The 19,865-nt window shown below is 38.5% G+C and overlaps 1 protein-coding gene across 5 annotated transcripts in view; it reads right to left on the minus strand.

Moving 5' to 3' along the window:
* The window catches only part of PLPPR5 (phospholipid phosphatase related 5), a 110,291-nt gene that overhangs the window by 17,840 nt on the left and 72,586 nt on the right, over nucleotides 1–19,865 (minus strand). For all 5 annotated transcript variants that reach the window (XM_085585935.1, XM_085585933.1, XM_085585934.1 and 2 more), the window contains 2 exons: nucleotides 4,674–4,806; nucleotides 2,178–2,428 (listed from right to left, as the gene is read on the minus strand). In XM_085585935.1, the coding sequence (XP_085442061.1) occupies nucleotides 2,178–2,428; nucleotides 4,674–4,806 (384 nt within the window). The remainder of the gene's footprint in view (nucleotides 1–2,177; nucleotides 2,429–4,673; nucleotides 4,807–19,865) is intronic.

The raw sequence follows: 19,865 nt of genomic DNA on the forward strand, positions 1-19,865 counted from the left end.
GAAAGAACATATTGTCCCAACGATTATATGCTAATGAAACAGTGAGTAATATATGGAGGTCTTTATGTCCATGCTCTCAGTAACTGTTGTAGCATGGCTCATAGAAAGACTAGGCTACTGTTTTAAATCTTCTACTCCAGTGAACAGTGATGAGAAAATTGTTACTTAGGGCCAACTATCCTGATAAACATCATGGCAGTGTAAGGACATGACCTCAAATATTGAAACATTGAAATTTTTTCCCCTTGGAGCGTAATAAACAGTATCTTTAGCTTCATCCATGCTTATAATTTAAGGAAAAAAACCCACCAAAACAGCAAACCTGACAATATTGTAACAAGTAGCTACTACAGGAACACAGAAGTCTGAGAGTAGTTAATAATGCTATAGTTAAATAATACCAGTGTCAAGCACCTTGCAGGAGTAATGACATAGGATATATTCATTTCTATAGTTACTGAAAGAGCAAATAGTAATGAAATGGATCTCAGCAGCTTTAATTTTTTATATTGCTAACTGTATATTGACCATAGACAAGGTTTGCATCGAGTATTCTTGCTCATGTCAAAAGCCACTTATATTAGGTATTAAACCTTACTGATGTCTGCTTTTTGTTTTTAAAATGTATTCATACTATTTTACTTCCTGCTTTGCAGTAGCTGAATAGCTGGTTTCCTAGTTACTCTGACTCTTGGCAACAGTAGAAATCAAACTTTACAGATGGATGAGAAATACAGGAGCAATTAAAGTAAAAAATTCTGAGTATTTTCGAAAATAGCTTGCATCAAATTTAGAATGTTTCATCCTTAGATATCTCCCCAAATAAAGACAATACTAGAAGAAGACTTGTACTTGCCTCAAGTTAGAATAAAATATTATTTTTCATCTCTTATTTGCAAACATTTGCCTGTGCTAACTAATGATCAACATCTCTTTAACAGACATTGCTCACAAGGAACCTGTAAATGTTACCATCAGTGCTGCAGATATTAAGCAACTGGTTCTAAAACACTGTGTAGAAGCACTGAGTTGACATATTGAGGTTGGGATCTTTGCCATGTTGTCAAGTATCAGATTCTAGATCAGTTAAAAGCTGGCTTAATTGGCATGTGCTCAAAAGCAATACACACTCACACACATGTGTATCTACATGTGCATGTATACACATACATACACCTATGGGCAGGCCACTGTTCAAACACTGAGGGAATGCACGGGCTTCCTCCTGCAATGACCACAAAGCTCCACACACCTGCCTAGTTTCCCACTGACACTGTGAAGGCAGCCCTGGGCTCATCCAAAGGGCTGCACAGGGCTGTGAGTCCCAGCACAAGTCAGGTAAGACACTCCCACACTCATCTGCTGGGGAGAACTGTCCCCAGCAAAGGAACAAGATGTGCTTGCTCCTGCTTAAGACTAGAATGATACGCACTCCAAACTATGCCAGAACTACTTGAGTGAGACTAAATGGTGACTCTTCCTCTCCCCTGCCCCTCCACACCCTATGCAACAGCTCTAATCCAGGCAGTCAATGCCAGGTTTTATCCCAGTGCTGTTCATCACTCTCTGTAAAAGAGAGGAGAGAGGGGAAAAAAGGGTGCATTGTCTTGTAGCCCACTTTATTGCACAATAAGAGCCAAACTGACTTTGCATGAGGTACCTATAAATACCAATTCTGATACTAACACAGGGATATTGAGAAACATGCAGGGATCAGACATACATTTAGCTCAACCTTCTGCTTCACCTCACCAAAGAATATGGCCATGTGTGATTCTATTGATCTGCACTGGGTTAAAAGATGGAGAGGTACCACTACCAGTCAGAGGAAATCCTTACCCTTACTCCTTAGCATGCAGCAAAGGATTGTCCCACGCACCCTGGAAATGGAGAAAAGTAAACCAAGGAACTGGGTATCCTAAATCCATAAATTATAACCTTTATGGACAACTTGTCCTGTCTTAGCATTCTCTTGGTTTTCAAGGCTCAGAAACCACTACACCTTGTCAGAATTAAGCCAAATGAATCATTCTCACAGTAACCCACAGAAGGTTTGCATGCAGAAAATCAGCCAATTTTGGGCCTTATCTTCTGCCCCATTCCTCCCTCCTCCCCCTCACAGTGCCGGCCATTTGTTCTCAAAAGTATAGTGATACTAAATAATATAATATACTTACAGCCAGATACATAGCTGCATATATGCTTAGCGCTGCTTCTTTGGATGGGAAAGTCTTTCTGGCTTTCATGATAAGGTCTGGATTTCCAGTACAGGCATGTACGCTACTGATGAATTGGGTATACTGTTTACATCCAAGTGCTGTATAGTTGGGTTTACAAAGTGCAAGAAAATGGGGTGCAAGATTCCCTGTTACTACTTGTCCAGCATTTACAAAGATGTCCGTAGCAAACAGTCCAAATGCATAAATTCCTAAAGAGGGAAACAAAGAGTTAAATTTCCTGACAATTTATAGTATTTATCACAGCAGTAGACCAGCTTCTTCCATTCAATAACATGAAAAATCCTCCCCTGTACTTTACCCTAAAGACTATGGCTCATGCTGGAGATGGTATTTTCCTACAAACTGCAGCAGCAACACTGCACATGCCTGATGTCTCTCCCATCTTTCATAAGAACACTCACCCCTTGTGCAAGTAGCCTGCTTTCCTAGGCCCCACAGCCATGCATATCCCCTGTTTGGGGTAGCTGGCTTTACTGGTACCTAACTTTTGCCCATGTTCACTAAACAGAAGTGACAGAGGGAAATTCTTCACCCAATAAATCTGCTTGAAAACCAATGTCAGATCCTGATGGAGAAGTAACTTGTGAAGTCATAACACACACTGGAAAAACTTTCCCCCCCCCCCCCCCTTGCAGCTGTAAAGAATCTAAAGTACTGAATAATTCAATATTGCCATGCACCAGTTGTCTTCATCTGCCTGCTATTGGGTAGATCTCTATGCATGGCATATTAATCACAACATCAACAAAGTGAGCTAAAGATTTATATATTTGAGGAACTACTTATGCAAAATAGTTTTTTTAATCAGATATATCAGCAAAGCATTAAGTTCATATACTCATTCATTAGAACGTAAATGCATGTATCTGATTACTTAAAAAAGATTTCTGCCATTCTGAGGTCTCTCTCTATCCTGGTGTAAATAGAAATTGAGCTCTGGAAGAACATGCAAACACAGCAGCCTGACTGACAAGCCAAGCCAGTGAATGCTTGTTCCAATTCCACCTGAGCTATAGATTTCCCCCTGTATTTCCATGGGTAAATCACCTTACCTTTCCCATACTCCAATTCACTGTGAATATAGGGTGAGTTCTGGAAAATCCCAGTTTCATGGGGCATTATGAGGACTTAAATGGATCAACATCACAGCAGACATAAACACAGAGTTTATTCCACAGAAACATACAGTTGTAAAGGTCAGGATTTTTTTTAGCAAAGCTAGAGGACCAAGGCTGATTTCTGGGATCCTGCTTGTCAGCAATGTCACACTGATGTTAATTCCTCCCAAGATGTTAGACTCTGCTGAGCAGCACATTGCAGCACATTGTGCCTGGCCATGTCATTTCACAGAAGGACCTTCCAACAAGTCCCAAGGGTGGGCACTGCACAACACAGGTGGACACATCACTCTGGGGGAACACAATGGGTAGCAATGCCTCATCTGCTGGAACAGCAGAGAAGCCTTTGTCCATTCCTGCCACCCCTATCTAATTTTTTTTTTTTTTTTTGCTTCTGTGAGGAAAGAAAGGATGAGGAAAAAAACTCAGGCACTGATTACACAGAGAGTAAACTGGAGTGGGAGGAGCTCCTCATCATCACTCCGCACCTCCTCCAAACCTATACAAGACAGTTTGCTTACAGGGAGCAATCACACTCTGGGAAGGCAGGCAGAGTTGCTACACAAACACTGCAAATAGAGACACAGCTGCACATGCCCTCCCTCCCCCTGAGACTGGGGCACACAGCAGGATTAGCTGCCCCAAGGCTTCATTCCTCCAGCTGTTTCCTTCAGATGCAGCCACGAGAGAGAAGAAAACAGCAGAACTGAGCCCTGCTATGGCATCCCTATATGTATTAAAAAGCAGCATCTGGAAATGTCCAATACACATTTGGAGTGGTGGGACTTCCCCCTCCAAACACATTTAGAATGAACTAAACAGAAAATATGGCATCTCATAGCTACTAAAGTCAATGGGGGAGTTTCAGCTAAAACCAATGTAGCATGGATTTTGCACAGTTTTCTGCTAGAGACTATAATACAATATCCAAATTAAGAAAGCAGCCAAATTGCCTTGGCTTCAAACAATTTATATCCCAATCTCCTCAATTTTGGGGTGTGTGTGTGTTTACTATCAGCTATAGATATGTCACAAGGATACCACCTTTCTACACTTCACCCCACTTCAGGCCTGCTGGTTGTTTTTCTCTCCAAGTGATCCCAGTTTTTTTCTACTTTTATTGCTGTTTCTGCAACTGTTTTTTAATCCAAACTCCCAAAAAGCTTCATTTGCTACCTAAAAGGAAAACTGCACCTGAGTTAAGACTACACACTAAACATTATACAGTTATCTGAATATTTTCCGCAGGTCAAAATTAAGACATAAGTGATCACTCTCACCATTCAGAAAATGAAAGCAGTAATTTTGCTCATACCAAGGAATCGGATGGTCCTGCGCACCAGTGGATTTATATAGCAACAGTCTCCAGTTAATATTGTTTTCTCTTGGTTTTCAAAATCCTTTGTAGCTAACTGTAGACAAAAGACTGCAGTTTCTCCAACGATAATCTTAGGGGAGAAGAAAAAAGGGGAGAGAAATGGTGCATCAGATTACAGCAAGTAAAATACACTAATATTACAGAGACAGACATCTCATCTTAAAGAAACAAGACCAAACCAGCACAAAAGGCAGCATAAGTGAATCAAGTTCTGTACATTAATCTTCTTATGAGGGATATATATGCCTTATGGCTTGCTTTACTTTATTTGCCTTAGAAGAGAATACATTATTACAACCAGATTTGTAGTCAATATAACATAACCTAGTTTTCAGGATGAGGGGAAAGAGAAAGATCTATTAGTTCAAGAACAACAGATCACATAATGCCCAAGATCTGGACCAAAGTAAAGGCCTAATCCTGCAAGATGCTGAATATTTCAGCTCCCACATGGCATTCACTGACACTCAGCACTTTGCAGGGTTGAGTGTTATATTTTGGGCTATGATAGAGAGAAAGGGGGAAAAAAAATCCTAATAGAGCTCCTGTTCACATCAGAGGTTTGGTTTGCCAGGATGTACTTAACAGGGTTTGATTCACATTTTGCTAGCTAAATTTATCAAGTCTGGCTTTAGCTCTGTTCCTCATGCTTGAACAAAGTGTCACCACTGATATTTTAACATTAAGAATGGCCTGTTTCATATTCACTCCACCAAAATAAATTAAGTTCTCAATGTCTATATATCATTCACATTATGGCTGGCAAGAAACCATAAAAATCACCAAATGAGAAAAAATGTATTTTGAATCTAAAATATCTTCTCTAGGTTATGTATTTACCTGTAAAACAAAGTATGACCTTTAACTTACTCACTACAATTATGGATTGAGACTTGATAGCCAAAGCCAAGACTTTAAGCAGATATATGATACGAAGCTTTATGGCAGGGATAATTTAAAAGCAGAGCAGAAGGATCACAAACTGACCACTGGATTCTAATCTTGATTCACTGTGGGACTCACAGGCAAGGCCCTTTCACTCCTCTACATGAAAAACTTAAAGCTTATTGACAGGTACCTCGCACTTTGATCAACAAGATTGAAGACTACCAAAGTGAAATCTTAATACTCCAGAAATACAAGCAATAATGCTATCAAATCTGATTAATTGCCAAGATTTTTCTAAACCTTTGCCCTACCAGGAAAATAGAATTCTTTTCATATATCACAATAGGTCTGAACAGTTCTACAAAATAAATAAAATAACCTGTGGGGACTGGCCCACGTGCATATTTTGTTGTCAACAAGAAGGATGCAATTAATGAAACTCCTTAGCCGTTTGTACATTATGCAAATACCCTTGGGCTAAATTGTGGAGGAAAGTGCTACCTATAAGTAATGTGGCACAACTAGCAAAAACAACTCTGGAGGCAAGTATGTAAAAAGCAAAATTTAATATGCCACCAAAACAGTCATTATCTATTACTTTAGACTGGCTTCAGATCCTAGTGGAATTTTTAGATAAAACAGAAATTTCAATACCTGAACTAACAAATACCCTCTCTCTGTTGTGATGCAAGCAAATTTCCATCCCAGTAAAGTACAATTTCTTCATCTATAATTAGTAACATGAAAAATAATTCAACCTTGAATTAAAGATCATTCAATTTATGAGAAGAATTCAGCCCAGTGATCCCTATAGCTCTCATGAAAAAAAATACCAAAATTACAGTTTTAATGTGATTCATAAAGGTGAGAACAGAAACACTAATACTGTGAGTCACAGTAATGCTTTTCTTTCCTCTCATGGACTTGACAACCTGAGTAGAGTCAGATTCTGCCTTCAATTCTTTCTGCTAAACTCAATAGATTTCAGTAAAATTTTTACAGATTTTGAAACTCCAGGAAACAGCAGAATTCAGCACAAAGGAAGCATCTGTGAGATACAGTGCTCAACCTTTTGCAAGAACACCCAGAGTGCCAGCAAGCTCAACTCTCCAGCTCTGAGCAGAGACTGAATCTGCTGATCTAAGAATAAAGGTTGTCTTCTTGCCTGGTAGGGAAGCTGGCGTTTACTAAAGAGAGAACTGCTTGTTCAGTTATAGGAAAAGAGATTCTCACTTCCAGCAATGTCTTCATATGCAGCATCTAGATCTTTGCTGCTGCCACGAGTTTTTCCTTGTTACATTTCCTGTCTTTGATGGTGACCTGTATGAAGAAAACCCTCTGTTCCAAGAATAGCAGCATTCAAGTTCTTAGCTGAACAAGAATACCCTAAGGGTGGGCATGTAGGTGCAAAGGTCAGAAGGATGTGGAATTTGGCTGAAGACAAAACTTCTGCTACAGAAGGCCGCGTGCTCTCCTGTCAGAAGTAATAGGAGTCATTGAGCACACAAGGCATTCATCTCTATGCTTCCCTGGATTCGCTTCGATAGAATCCTTCTAGAATTTGGCAATAAATACAGCTTCTTTATTTTTCTGTACTGGCAGCTCAGCTAAAGCTGTTCTCCTTCCTCCATCCTTCAGCACAAGCACTGCTCATCTTAATAATCAGCCTATTGATGCTCCAGAAATGGAAGAAAAAATCCTTTTCAATCTCAATAAATCGCAGGAGAAATTCTTCTTCCCAGTACAATTCCTTCCCCTTCTCTCCAGCATCACTGGCAATAATCAGCTCTACAGGGCAGAGGAAAAGGAAAGCAGTATCTCCTCTGCACTTTACAGCAATTGCATGCTTGGTATATTCCTGGAAAGAGCAATTTCTGCATTCTTGCTGGCACAGGAACCACCATTACCCCTTCCACTGTATATGCGAGTTGTAACCAGCCAACAAATGACATTTAATTTAACAGAATTATTTGTGTCCTTCTTCTCTAACTCTTGGGGCAAAAAGTTTTTGGAATATTCCAAAACTGGCAGTTAAAGATTGCAATGGAGAATCTGAATGTTCTGACAATATAAACACAAAAACTACACAAAGTTCAGGACAAAACTACACAAGTTCAGGTACAGAAATACAATTGCAATAAAAAAGAGAGGATATTAGAAGCATCTTTTACCTTATTCTACCTGGGTCATACTACTTCAGATCACTGTACAAATTTCCCAAAGGTATGTATTAAAATTCTTAGCTCACAAATATTTTAACAGTTGTTAAAAGCAGGGGAGGCCATCCTTCCCTTAGGCCATCCTTCCATTTTGACATACAGCTCCAGTATATAAGGAGAAGAACAATTTTCATCTGAAGTCTGACAGTACAAAGTGCAGGCTCTCCAGTATTCTGAAGAACATATGTACAAACAACTTGCAGAGTCCTTAGATAAAAACAGTGTACATAAGTGTTGCAACAAGGAACAAGACAAGGATGATCACTTACTCTTATGGAAGCATATAAAAAATATTAACCCAGCAAGAATGAAATTACAGAAGTTCTTGGAACCATCTCCATGGCAATCATATCCTGTCTGTGATGTGACAATCCATTTGACAGCCAGGAATAGAATTTGAGAGAGATGAGATCTAAAATTAATATTTCTTCTTATTTCACCTCTTCACTCCATATTAATATATTAGCTGATTGATTTTCATGGCAAGTTTATACTAGTAATACATTGAATGCATTTTCTATCAACTACCTAATACCCGTCCCTTTCCTTGTTTTCTTCTTAGGATTCTTATAGCATGTTGCACACATTCCTTCCATTGATTCCCTCCTCCCAAGTCCAGGTTTTGTCTGTATTAGTCATTTTTCTGAATCCAGGCAAGCTGTGCCTAGTTTTAGTGCTCTATGTCAATTAAAAAAATCTAATTTTCCCTTCTATCCAGTATATTCTTAACTTGGTTCTAAATTCTGCATTCTTTTCAACTCAGAATGTCAAGCCTGACTCACTCCAAATATTAGAGCTAGAGCAGCTCTGACATTTGTTGATTTTTCAGTAAACTGACTCCATAAACAAACCTCCCCTAGTGTCTCCTATGCTTTACAACAGCCAGCACCTATATAAATAAATGACCTTAAATCTGCACTTCTTAAAATAATAATGAGGTTTACTTTATGGCCTACATTTTCATATATTTCACATAACTCCCTATAATGCCCCATGACTCAAGTGCGATTAAATATTCACTTGCATGACAAGATATCTGAGAGTACATGAATATGTTTAAACAAGATAAATCATGAAATGTAAGGCTGATAATCTATATTTGAGATTAGGAAATAATTTTCTGTGTATACAGTCATAGACCTTTCCAGCTAAAATGTACTTTAGGCTACACAAATGTTCAAGAAATATTTCACACAGGCTAGAGAATGTCAAAGAATACACAATTCCCTCTCTGCCAATTCTCAGGGTTATGCTGTAACTACAGCAACCACTTAGATAGATGAGTAACACTGAAAAGTGATTACTGCATTAAAAAGACCACTAAATATTCATCCATGTGCTCAACTCATCAAGTGAAGATCATTTACAATACTGTGCATTGTAGTTTCTCTTCTGACTTCGTTTCATTCATTATGTTTCTCCCATTTAAGCATGACTTTAGCAGTAACCAAGGCTTCTATGAGACCATTTTCAAGAAATAACCTTGGGGGAATCAGCAACTCAGGCAGTCCATAGCTTTGCTTTTTTCTCTAGAACGAATTTCCTTGTTCTTCCTTTACCAGGCAAGAAAGGAAGGTAGGAAATTGAGCTAAAAATCTTGGGAATTATTTACATATCTCTAGAAAATTGTTATCAATTAAATTGCATGGCCTCCCTATTAATTTATGAGTTCCCACTTAGTGTGGTGCAGATCTCTTCTAAAAATATGTCTTCTATATGCTTTGTTATTCCTGCTCTTTACCTTGTCTTTTTAACTTTTGAGACCACGGGCTATTCTTGGCCTATTTCCTCTTTAAAAATGCCATCCATGTACCAATGAGCACAGTGGCCTCAGTTTGGGAAATCCAGCAGCATAAACCTTGGCCTTTAGTGATGCTGAAAGTAAAGCTCCACTCTCCACTTGAAGCTAAAATTGTTGAGTGAGGTGACATCCCTGGCAGGAAAAGCAGCAACAGTATTTCCAGCAGTAGCATTTTCAAGCTCATTATGCAGAGCTTTCCCTTGAGGCCATTTTCTTTGTGGTTTTTTTGTTCTCATTGCTTCTTGCTTGCTTAAACTGACAGCAAATGTCCTGGTCAATTTTCAGAGAAGTACATTTTCTATAGTAAGAAATGACCAGTAGCTCTGCAGAAAATGAAAAAATAAATCCTAGATAAATCTGTGTGGTATTGATTAAATAGAAAATATCCTCTCTTTCATTCAACATGAGGATATAGGACCGTAGTGCATAGCAACTTCTAAAGGTCTACAGAAATGATGTAAAAAAGAAAACTGCTTTTTCTAAAGAAAGATTTTGAAAAAAATATGCAACCTTTTTGAGCCTGCAAATTTTGTTTTAAAAATATGTACTCCCCGTATTTTTTTTTTTTTGAATACTAAAATTCATTATATTTGGTCATGTCCACTTAAAAAAAGAAAAATAACATTAAAATATTACATATCTAATAGTGAAATATTATCTGCATTACTTAGTTCTTTGTAGTGTGGAGTAAGGCTATATGGTATTTAACAGCAATGTTGCTTTTGATATGAACAAATATTCTTTATTTCCCTTTTTAATACATTGTAGACATACTCAGTATGTAACAATGGTAAAGGCTGCTTTCTTCACAAAGACTTTAGTGGTATTTGAAAGCAAGAGGCACATGGTAGCCAAGCATTTATAAGCAGGAAGCCAGAAATGAACCACATGAGAACATAATCACAGACATATGGACAACTTCATCATTCATTGAATTGTCTTCATTTATGACCACATGAGAGGAAAAAAGTTAAATATATTGAAGTACAGAGTCTCTTAAGAGCTTCCTTTTTTAGCTGAGCAATTGATCATGTGTGCCAATGGCATCTCCTCTGGAGTCCATCTGTGGTGTCTGATGGGCAAAGCCCCTGCAGAGCAGCACCAGGGCTGAAATCACACCATGCCAGAGCAAAGGTTGGTCATGTAAAAAGTCATTCAGAGAAACAGTTACCATGCCCTGCTGTCCTGAGAGTAACTAGGAGAAGGCCTTGTGCCATCACCAGAGGACCACAACTGGTGGCACATGAGAGCAGGGCCTTGCATGGCACTCGATGCTCCAGGACTGAGCACTGAGCACACAGCCCAGGGGTGTGCCCACCCTGCTGGGCTTCCCTCCACACCCAGCTCTGCCTTCAGCCCTCTCCACTGCTGTGTTTGCCATTGCAGCTCCTGCCCTGCCCTCCACACCCAGCTCTGCCTTCAGCCCTCTCCACTGCTGTGTTTGCCATTGCAGCTCCTGCTCACATCTGCTGAACCTTTCGTACCACTGTGAGATGAAGAACATGCAGCTGTTCTGCACTGCAGCTCTCCAGGCGATTAGAAATGGCCAGAATGTGAAGAACACGCTCAGGAACGCTAATGTGGCAGTCTGGGGGCCAAGTAAGTGTCTGGCAGCTGGCTCTAAAACTATCCAAATGCTGGCAGTTTTACAATACTAACACAAGTATTCTTGCTGAACATATTGCAAGAGGTAGTAGATAAGAGACATTTGTGAGAATTCTTGCCCATGCATCAAGCTTTTCTAATTTTAAAAGGTAACATAAAAAAGCAAGGAAAAAAAATGTTAACTAGAGAAAATCTCTACATCTAAAAAAATCCTAGTAAATGCTGAGGGGAAGAGAGAAAAATTAATTCAAAACTGCTTTCTAAAGGCATAAATTCACATCTCAAATTGTGAAGTTACTTTAGGCTCAAATACTCCAGATAAGGTTATCAAAGGAAATTGTTACAGTTTTAAAATTGTTCTCATTTTCTTTTTACAAAGCAAGGATGCCATTATGTAAAGTTTGCGAATTCCACACTTCACAAACACACCTTCTTAGGAAAATAAGTTGTAATATGATTTTAGTTTCCTGATCTCTGGTGGATTCATGACAAAGGCTGTTGCTAAATAGAATTATTTCATTAAGGAGTTTGAAAAAGAATTTTACATCAAAATTTATCATTTTTCTTAAGCACTTAACTTCAATCTTTAAGATACTGTGGTATTTGTGAAGGAAAAACAAAATGTTCAAAGGTTTTTGATTTATCTTCTCTGTTAGAAGATTAATTTTATATATGCTCATCTCTGCACTCAGCTGAATCAAGGAAGTCTTCCATTGGACTTCAAGTGTCAAGTGACACATGTGGAGAATACTGGTTCTTCATGACCTGGCCTTGATGGACTCTGTTGTTTCTTCCCTGGCCAAGAAAATTGTACATTGCTCTGTCTGCTGAGGCAGACTGGTGTCCTAACCCTTCTGTACATATTGAAAACATGACTCCTTGATAAACACAATACCAATGCATCTGACACCCATACCAGTGATCATTTCCAACAGCAATGTTACTCTGTATTTTAAGCCTTACGTGATTTATGCAACTGCGCTTTTCTACCCAGGATGAACATTCAATTGCAAAATTCAGCATAAATGGCCTTTCATCCCTGTTTGAATAAAATCTGATTACATAAAAGGCATCTCTTAAAGATTCCAGTCACAAAGTAGGGTTTTACAGTCAGTATATGACTGTAGCCAACTGTTCTCAGAGGCTCAGGAGAAGGAGACTATCTGTATTTCTTGCTTTTTCCATGTCTTACTTCTAGCTCACTTCTACTCAAGGCCAGATATGTTTTGCAGATATATTATGCCAGAGATCAGTTCAAGGAAAGCCACTTTCACTGAACTGCCATTGCCATCAAACAAAGGAAAATGGAGAACCAAACACTGGAACAGAGTAAGTACCCTGTGTTTTAATAGAGCTGTGAGAAAAAACATGCTGTATGTAGGATCACTACCTGTAAAATTCCACAAAAATTTTCCGGATTTTGTGGCAAAATATGTATATCTACAAAACATAGACACAACTGGTTTATTACTTATGTTTATCATTATCAACTAGTATTTGATTCATAATGATAAATTTAAGTAGATGGCTCAATAAAAGAATTCTAAGCTTTTTATTAAAATTACCTTCAAAATAAAATAGCTCTCTTTATAATCACATAAGTAGTTCCACTCGTACTAACAATGGCCTCTCCCTTTACCATTACCTTAGGCTACAGTGTAATTGCCAACAAATTAAATATATCAAGGTCAATAACCTTTTCTAGTTGAAATCCAAGGTAGTAACCTCACTAACTTCAACAGGAGCTGGATTAGCTGTGAAGGCTATGACACTCTAGATTAAGAGCAATACCTCATCCAAAGTCAGGAAATAGGTCTTAGATATATGAATACTGTCACAAGAAAAATAAAACAAAACTAGGAAAACAATCCAATTTTACAGAGAAGCAGTATCAAGTATTTGAGAAAGAGGTTTAACAGGTCAGATAAATCAGAAAGGTAAGTCAAAAAATGCAATGCCCACTCCTAAACATATTAAATTATAAGTCATTCTTCTAATATACTTCATGTCCGTATGTTTTAAATATTTGGTCTAAAACTATGACTTATTCTGCACTGTATCACATTAGGGTTACTTGTAAATAATATGTGCATTCAGCATAAAACCAGCAGTAAAATTACTGAGTAACAAACCCTGATAGTATTAATTCACACTTCCAGTGCCTCTGAGATCCAGGAAACAAGTGACCAAATAGAAACTTTCAAGCAGAGAAAAAGCAGAGACCTTGCACTGACACTTGAGTAACACAGTCAAAGAGAATGACTCTACATAAGTTAACTTTTCAAGCTTCACTGACCAGGCAAACTCATGATGTTATTCCCAGAACAGTCACTAGAGATGCTGGTCAGAGAGAAAGGATCCAAAAGAAGAGAGGTCAGAAGCTCCTCTAGCCTTACCCCGAACAACTATCAAGTTCAGATACAAAACAATGGGTGACCAGTCCCCCTGCATCTCCTCCTCAGAACTGAAAGCTGTCATTTCAGAGTGTGCAATTATTTCTCCTTAGGAATGTTATTATAATAAATTAAGATACTGAAGTGATATTTATTAGAAACAGACTCTTAATGATGTCATACAAGTGGGGTAGAGACTTGTTTATGAGCTTTAATAATGACTTATCCCTGCTCTTAACAATGCAATGGGAATGAATTAGCCAGCAAGTTTTTCCCAAAACATTGCATAGCAGTAGCATATCCCGTTTATCTTTATTTGATAAGTACACAAGTAGAAAGACTTTCAATAATGATACTGTATATTCTGTAGATCAAGTATGGTGGATTTTCTTTATGGTGGGTTTCTCTATGGTGGGTTTTCTGCAAATATGATTTGCACCACTTTTGTCACTCTTTCAACTCTGCTACACAATGTCTATTTTACTGCTCCTGCCACAAATCCAGATGGCTGCAGATGTGCAGCTGGCAACACTATGTTGTCTGACCCTGTTTAGAAGTTTACACAATGCAGTGCTTGAATTAAGAGGAAGTCCCAAGTGCCCTCATTGGCACAGCAGCCAACAAGCTGAAACAGGAGTAGCAAGAGTGGGAAATTTCAGCAAAAATTTCCTAGTACAGGAAATGCCTACAAGACAGAGGGGAGATTGTATACTTTGCTGTGAAGACAGCAGAGCATAAAAACAGCTCTTTAAGGCATGCAATGGTATTCTCAAAACTAATTGCAAAGTCTATTGGCTGAAGTAAACCCAGTTACTCTTCTTCAATATGTGACTGTATCTCTTTCCACTCATGAAATAGTGCATAATGGTTTACCCTAACAAGGATCATCTCCTTTGCACAGATCTCTAAAATAACAGTAAATATGCTACTGGCTTTATCAAATATCTTGAAAAAAACTCAAGCGGTGAGAGAAGTGTTCTAAGGATGAATGAGTCTATTTAAAATTTTTAGATCTTGTGAAGCTCCGACACTGACTGTCTTTAAAGCAGACTTTATAATAGCTGGGTTTTGGTCTTCTCTGTGAAGACAATAAAGGATATTATATAAAATACAAACTTTTATATAAATGCACAAACCCTTTTTTAGCCAGGTTTGGATGCAATCTCATTATTGGAGCAATTTAAATTACTACAAAGAGAAGTTCAAAGTGTGCTGCAATGAATGGTGCTTGCACACATATCACATAAATTGTGATAACAATTTAAGTATTCTGGTGTAAATGAATAAATTCTTTGAGGCATTATATTTTTGCCATTGTTATTCAAGATTAAAAGTACATGTGAACTAAACTATGGATACAAGTCAACCATGTAAACATGACTTTTTTTCTGGCAACACATTGTGCATACACACTTGCATATGTAAACATACTTAGTTTTTTAAAGAAATAGTCTCTACTCTATGATTTCCATCTACTCCTAATCACACAACAATCACTATCAATTCAGAAACAAAAGAAATACCAAGTAAAGCTGCAGTACCAACTAACTAAAATGAATGTAGTTCCAGAAAAAGATTCTATCAGCACCAAACTCATTCACACACAGCACTCAACCTCAGGAAACCCTTGTGATTCAAATAGCAGAGGATTAAACTCTATCAATACCAAGACAATTCATTAAGAATACCAAGATAACAAATTTACAATCTAGCTCTGGTATAACTGATTGTGCACAGATCTCCTAGTGCTTTACAGAGAAGCCTAATTTCACAACTACCATTTGACAGCTGGACATCAATAGCTATGTGTCCATCCTGCTGGAGTGGTCAGATCCCTTTACCAAGCGAAAGCCTGACAGAGCTCACAGCCCAGCTCTGTACATTCATTCTGCCAGCTGCAGATGCCCCAAACCACTCACATGGCCCAAGGTCAGTCTGCCTACAAATCTCATCTGCCTTTGCTAAATGCCTGGAAAGAGTCCCTGTGACTGACTGAAGCCCTGACTTCGGTCAAGCGTGAGCACTTGGCAAAGGGGCCCATGCTAGCAGCTGGAATGTCCCCACACCATCCACATGGAACACACTTATGGCCCACAGCCTAATGCAGCCCAAGCTCCCCAGTGCTCCCCTGGGCCTGTCAGATACTCAGACTCACATCTGTGCACTTGGAATGCATGATGGCAGTAGCCTCAGGACCGGCCTCATGGCAGAGCCTTGAGGGCCAAGGACACTCCTCACAGGAACAGGAAAAGCAGGAACTGAGCAGTGAAGAGGCTCTGGCCATCTGGCTCAATCTGTGCAAGTATGATCAAAGTACTGTTAATATATGCCAAAGCTTGGGTATGTCCACGCATCGTTCTGCACAGAGTTGAACTCCTGCACAGACCTGAACTTGGTAGGTCAGGCTCAGCCATGAGCCATCACACCCTGGAGGTTCCTTTTCTCAGCAGAGCCCTGTCATGGACAGCCTGTGCACACACTCTCTAAAACCCAAAAAACCAACACATCCTGAGCCAAGTCCTGATTAAAGCAGGTCAAGCTCAAATACTTCACCTCATGCTCCCTATGGGCTGCAAGTTCATGTTGTTGGTTATCACAACTCAGCTGGCCTGTGATTATGAAATCTTTAAGCAGAATTAATTCAGTCATGTCAGAGCCCTAAACTGCTACAGACAAGTCACAGAAATCCCTATTATTACCCAAAATAACTATACTGGGAAGCTGAGTTCCACTTACTGATTCTTATATTTAGCACTTATAAAGAGCTAAACTATACATTGATCAAAGAAATTCCCAAAATATTACTCAAAATTTGAATGATAAAAAATAAAATGTATGACTGATGCTTTTTACAGACAGCATGAAACCTACCAACCTAAAACAACAGGTGTTTCAATATGCTGTATAGAGAAAGAAAAAAATAAAATCTGAATAGCAGAATATTGTTAGGCTGACTTCTGTTCTTGGTAGCTGCTTTTTTCTTAATAATTATTTAGAAAACTAAGAACTCCAAATGCCTTCATACATACTCTTTAACCTGACATGGATGAGAGGCAAGAAGAAATAACAGCAGACAAAGAAAATATTTTTAAAACATAGCTATACTACATTTATAATTTATAATATGCATATTAGCAAGTGCATATGGTTAATGAAATTTTCATATAAATATACAATGTATAATAATTAGACAATGAATATTTATAATACATTTACACAATACACACAGAATTATAGATAATATGTTATCCAGACTGGCAACCAGAAGTGGAATCCACAACCCCGGTTTTCATACTGTAAAACCAGGAAGGTTTTCATGGTGCCTCATACCCCAGGAAGTGGCATCCAGAATTAAAAGTCAGTTTTGAATCGGTACTGAACAATTTTTTAAACTAATAGATTCTAAAAAGCCTTAATACATACAGTAAATTTTCTACTGCAAGTAGCATTTTACATTAAAAATAAATATATTAATTTTTTAAACTAATAGATTCTAAAAAGCCTTAATACATACAGTAATTTTTCTACTGCAAGTAGCATTTTACATTAAAAATAAATATATTCTCATCCACAGGCAAATAGAAACACTCTTAGCAAAGGCAGTTTGCCCATCAGAGATAGCAAGTGCTAGAACTGCTTTCCTAGTCACTGTCCAATATCATGGTCACTGTACTATGTGCAAACACAAAGGACTTTGTTTTCAAAAGACATTCCTCCTTAAAGCAGTCTCATGTACAACCTTTTGAGTGCCAGAGATATGGTATACCCACTTCAGCTGGACTTTCTACTTGCAATCTGTGAGGTAACCACATCTCTGCTAAATAAATAACCATGTATGATGAAAGCTGGGCCATCATGCACTTTGGTGTATCTGAGAGATGCTGCAAGAGCATATAAAGCTTTTTAAACATCACTCTGCTTTTAAGGCTGAAAAACACAGCTAAAGCTACTTACAATTCTACTTTGGCTGCCATTTATTATATATCATATGGACACCCATCTCCTCAATCCTGCATGATGTACAATGAGCAAGAATTGTTTAGCTGGAAAACTGATTATTACTTCAAGCCTACTATTTTAGATTATAAACAATGATACAAACTCCTTAATCACTCAGGATTAGTTGGATTAACAATTTCTCACTTAAACATAAGTGCATCGTTTGTAGGACAAGCAGGCATTCAGCTGTTGCAAACAGAACCCTGCCTGCCTTGTTCACATCTGCTTGCCACTTTACTTCCAGAGAGCCCATCAAAGGATGAAGCATATGGCCTCGATATTGTTAGTGTTTGTAAATCACATGCATACTAAGCACAGCAGAAATACATTCAAGTGGAAGTACAAACATAACTTCTGCAGGCACCGTTCATGTAAGGCATCACAGCACAACAGGAAGACAGACAGATAAAGAAGAATTCCCAAGAAAACACACAGTAGTTCTGAATTTTTAATTGTTTCTCCAGGTTATAGCTCTGTTGGATTAGTGGTTTAATGCTGAGATAAAACCAGCATCAGACTATCAAATCATGTATTTGTCTTGCTATGTGTCCCAACAGGCCAATACTGGCATCTGGTACACAAAGTTACTGCAGACCTAACAGCACGATTTATTTTTTTATTCTTAACTAGAGCTGAAAAGCAATTATCCATTCACAAAGGAAGAGCATGAAGTAAACTGTCCCTTAGCTTTAATCTCCTGCATTCCAGGCAAGGTCAATCCTCCTCCCCAAAAAAGTAGCTTCCTGAAGTCCCCAGCATTTGCATATAAAAAAAAACAAAAAAAAACAAAACAAACAAAAACAAAGGCAGCAGGTTTTATATCTTTCCCACAAACACGTGGGAATGGAAGAAACCCATCAAGAAAAGAAGTTACAGCTGTGCACACGAGTTGAAACAGAGCTATGACGACAGGTACCAAATGAGCCTGCAAGAACAATGTGATCCCAGACTAAAAAGTATTCTGGCAATTCCTTATTCGTGTTAAGTTTTAACAGCTGAAAAATGTGCTAGCAAGAGAAAGGCACGTAAAGCTAAAAAGCTTTAGCTTTTTGATATATAACTTATTTCAATAATCCTGGAAGTATTTTCTTTGATTAGCTAACTAGTTTCTCAAAACCATTTCTATTTGATTTCAGAGGCTGCCTAGTCTACCCAATTCATACAAGTCAGGATGTAAGACTTTAATTTTCTGTTGTTTTATCACTGTCTTATCAAAAACAGTATCATGAGAAGTTCAGATATCATAATAAAAGTTCACTGTTCCCAGAAAAAGAGCACTAGGATAGAATGCATACCTTGCTGGGTAATTCCTTAGATTTCTCGGTAAGTAGTACATAAAACGGAAAACTTGAATACCTTGCTACATACCCTTGGGATTTTTTTGCTCTGTAACACAGCTGCTGGCAACTGCTCATGCTTGCATTATTTATCAAGTTTCCTTGATTCTTCTCCAGAAGAAATGACAAAACACTTTAATTTCCTTCAGGATGCACAGAGGTCACTTCTTCTTCAAGTAGCAGACCAGGAGAAAAGTCTGTTCAATTCGTAGGATCATAGGATGGCCTCAGTTGGAAGGGACCCTTAAAGATCATCTGGTTCTCAGTCCTTCAACCAGGTTTCTCAAAGCCCCATCCAACCTGGCCTTGAACAATTTTAGGGATGGGAAAACCACAGTTTTCCTGGGCAACCTGTTCCAGTGTCACACCACCCTCATAGTGAAGAATTTCCTCCTAACATCTATTCTAAATCCACACCCTTTCAGTTTAAACCCTTGTCCTTATCACTATGAGCCCTCATAAAAAGTCCCTCTCCAGCTTTCCTGTAGGAAACAAGAACACCTTGATGTAGTGGAAGGTGTTTTAAGGTCCTTCCAAAGCCTTCTCTTCTCCAAGCTGAACAACCTCAGGTCTCTCATCCTGTGTCCACAGGACACATGCTCCAGCCCCTTGATCTCCTTTGTGATCCTTCTCTGGACTCACTCCAGCAGGTCCATGGTTTTCTTGCCTCTGCATCCCCACAGCTGGATGCAGTACTCCAGTGGATTCTCACAAAAGTCTCTGTGCTTTAGTTTTTTTCCAATACTATCAATGTGTCCATAACTTGGTACTAGCCATGAAGTAGAAAAATTATCACCCTAAAGTAGATTGAAGGAATACTTGTGAAGGTAGTGGCTTTTTCTGATTAAGGTGAGGAATGAAGAAACAGCTTAGGCATGAGGCACAGC

Source organism: Lonchura striata, chromosome 8, assembly GCF_050655825.1.
Source record: "Lonchura striata isolate lonStrDom1 chromosome 8, ASM5065582v1, whole genome shotgun sequence".
Lineage (NCBI taxonomy): Eukaryota > Metazoa > Chordata > Aves > Passeriformes > Estrildidae > Lonchura > Lonchura striata.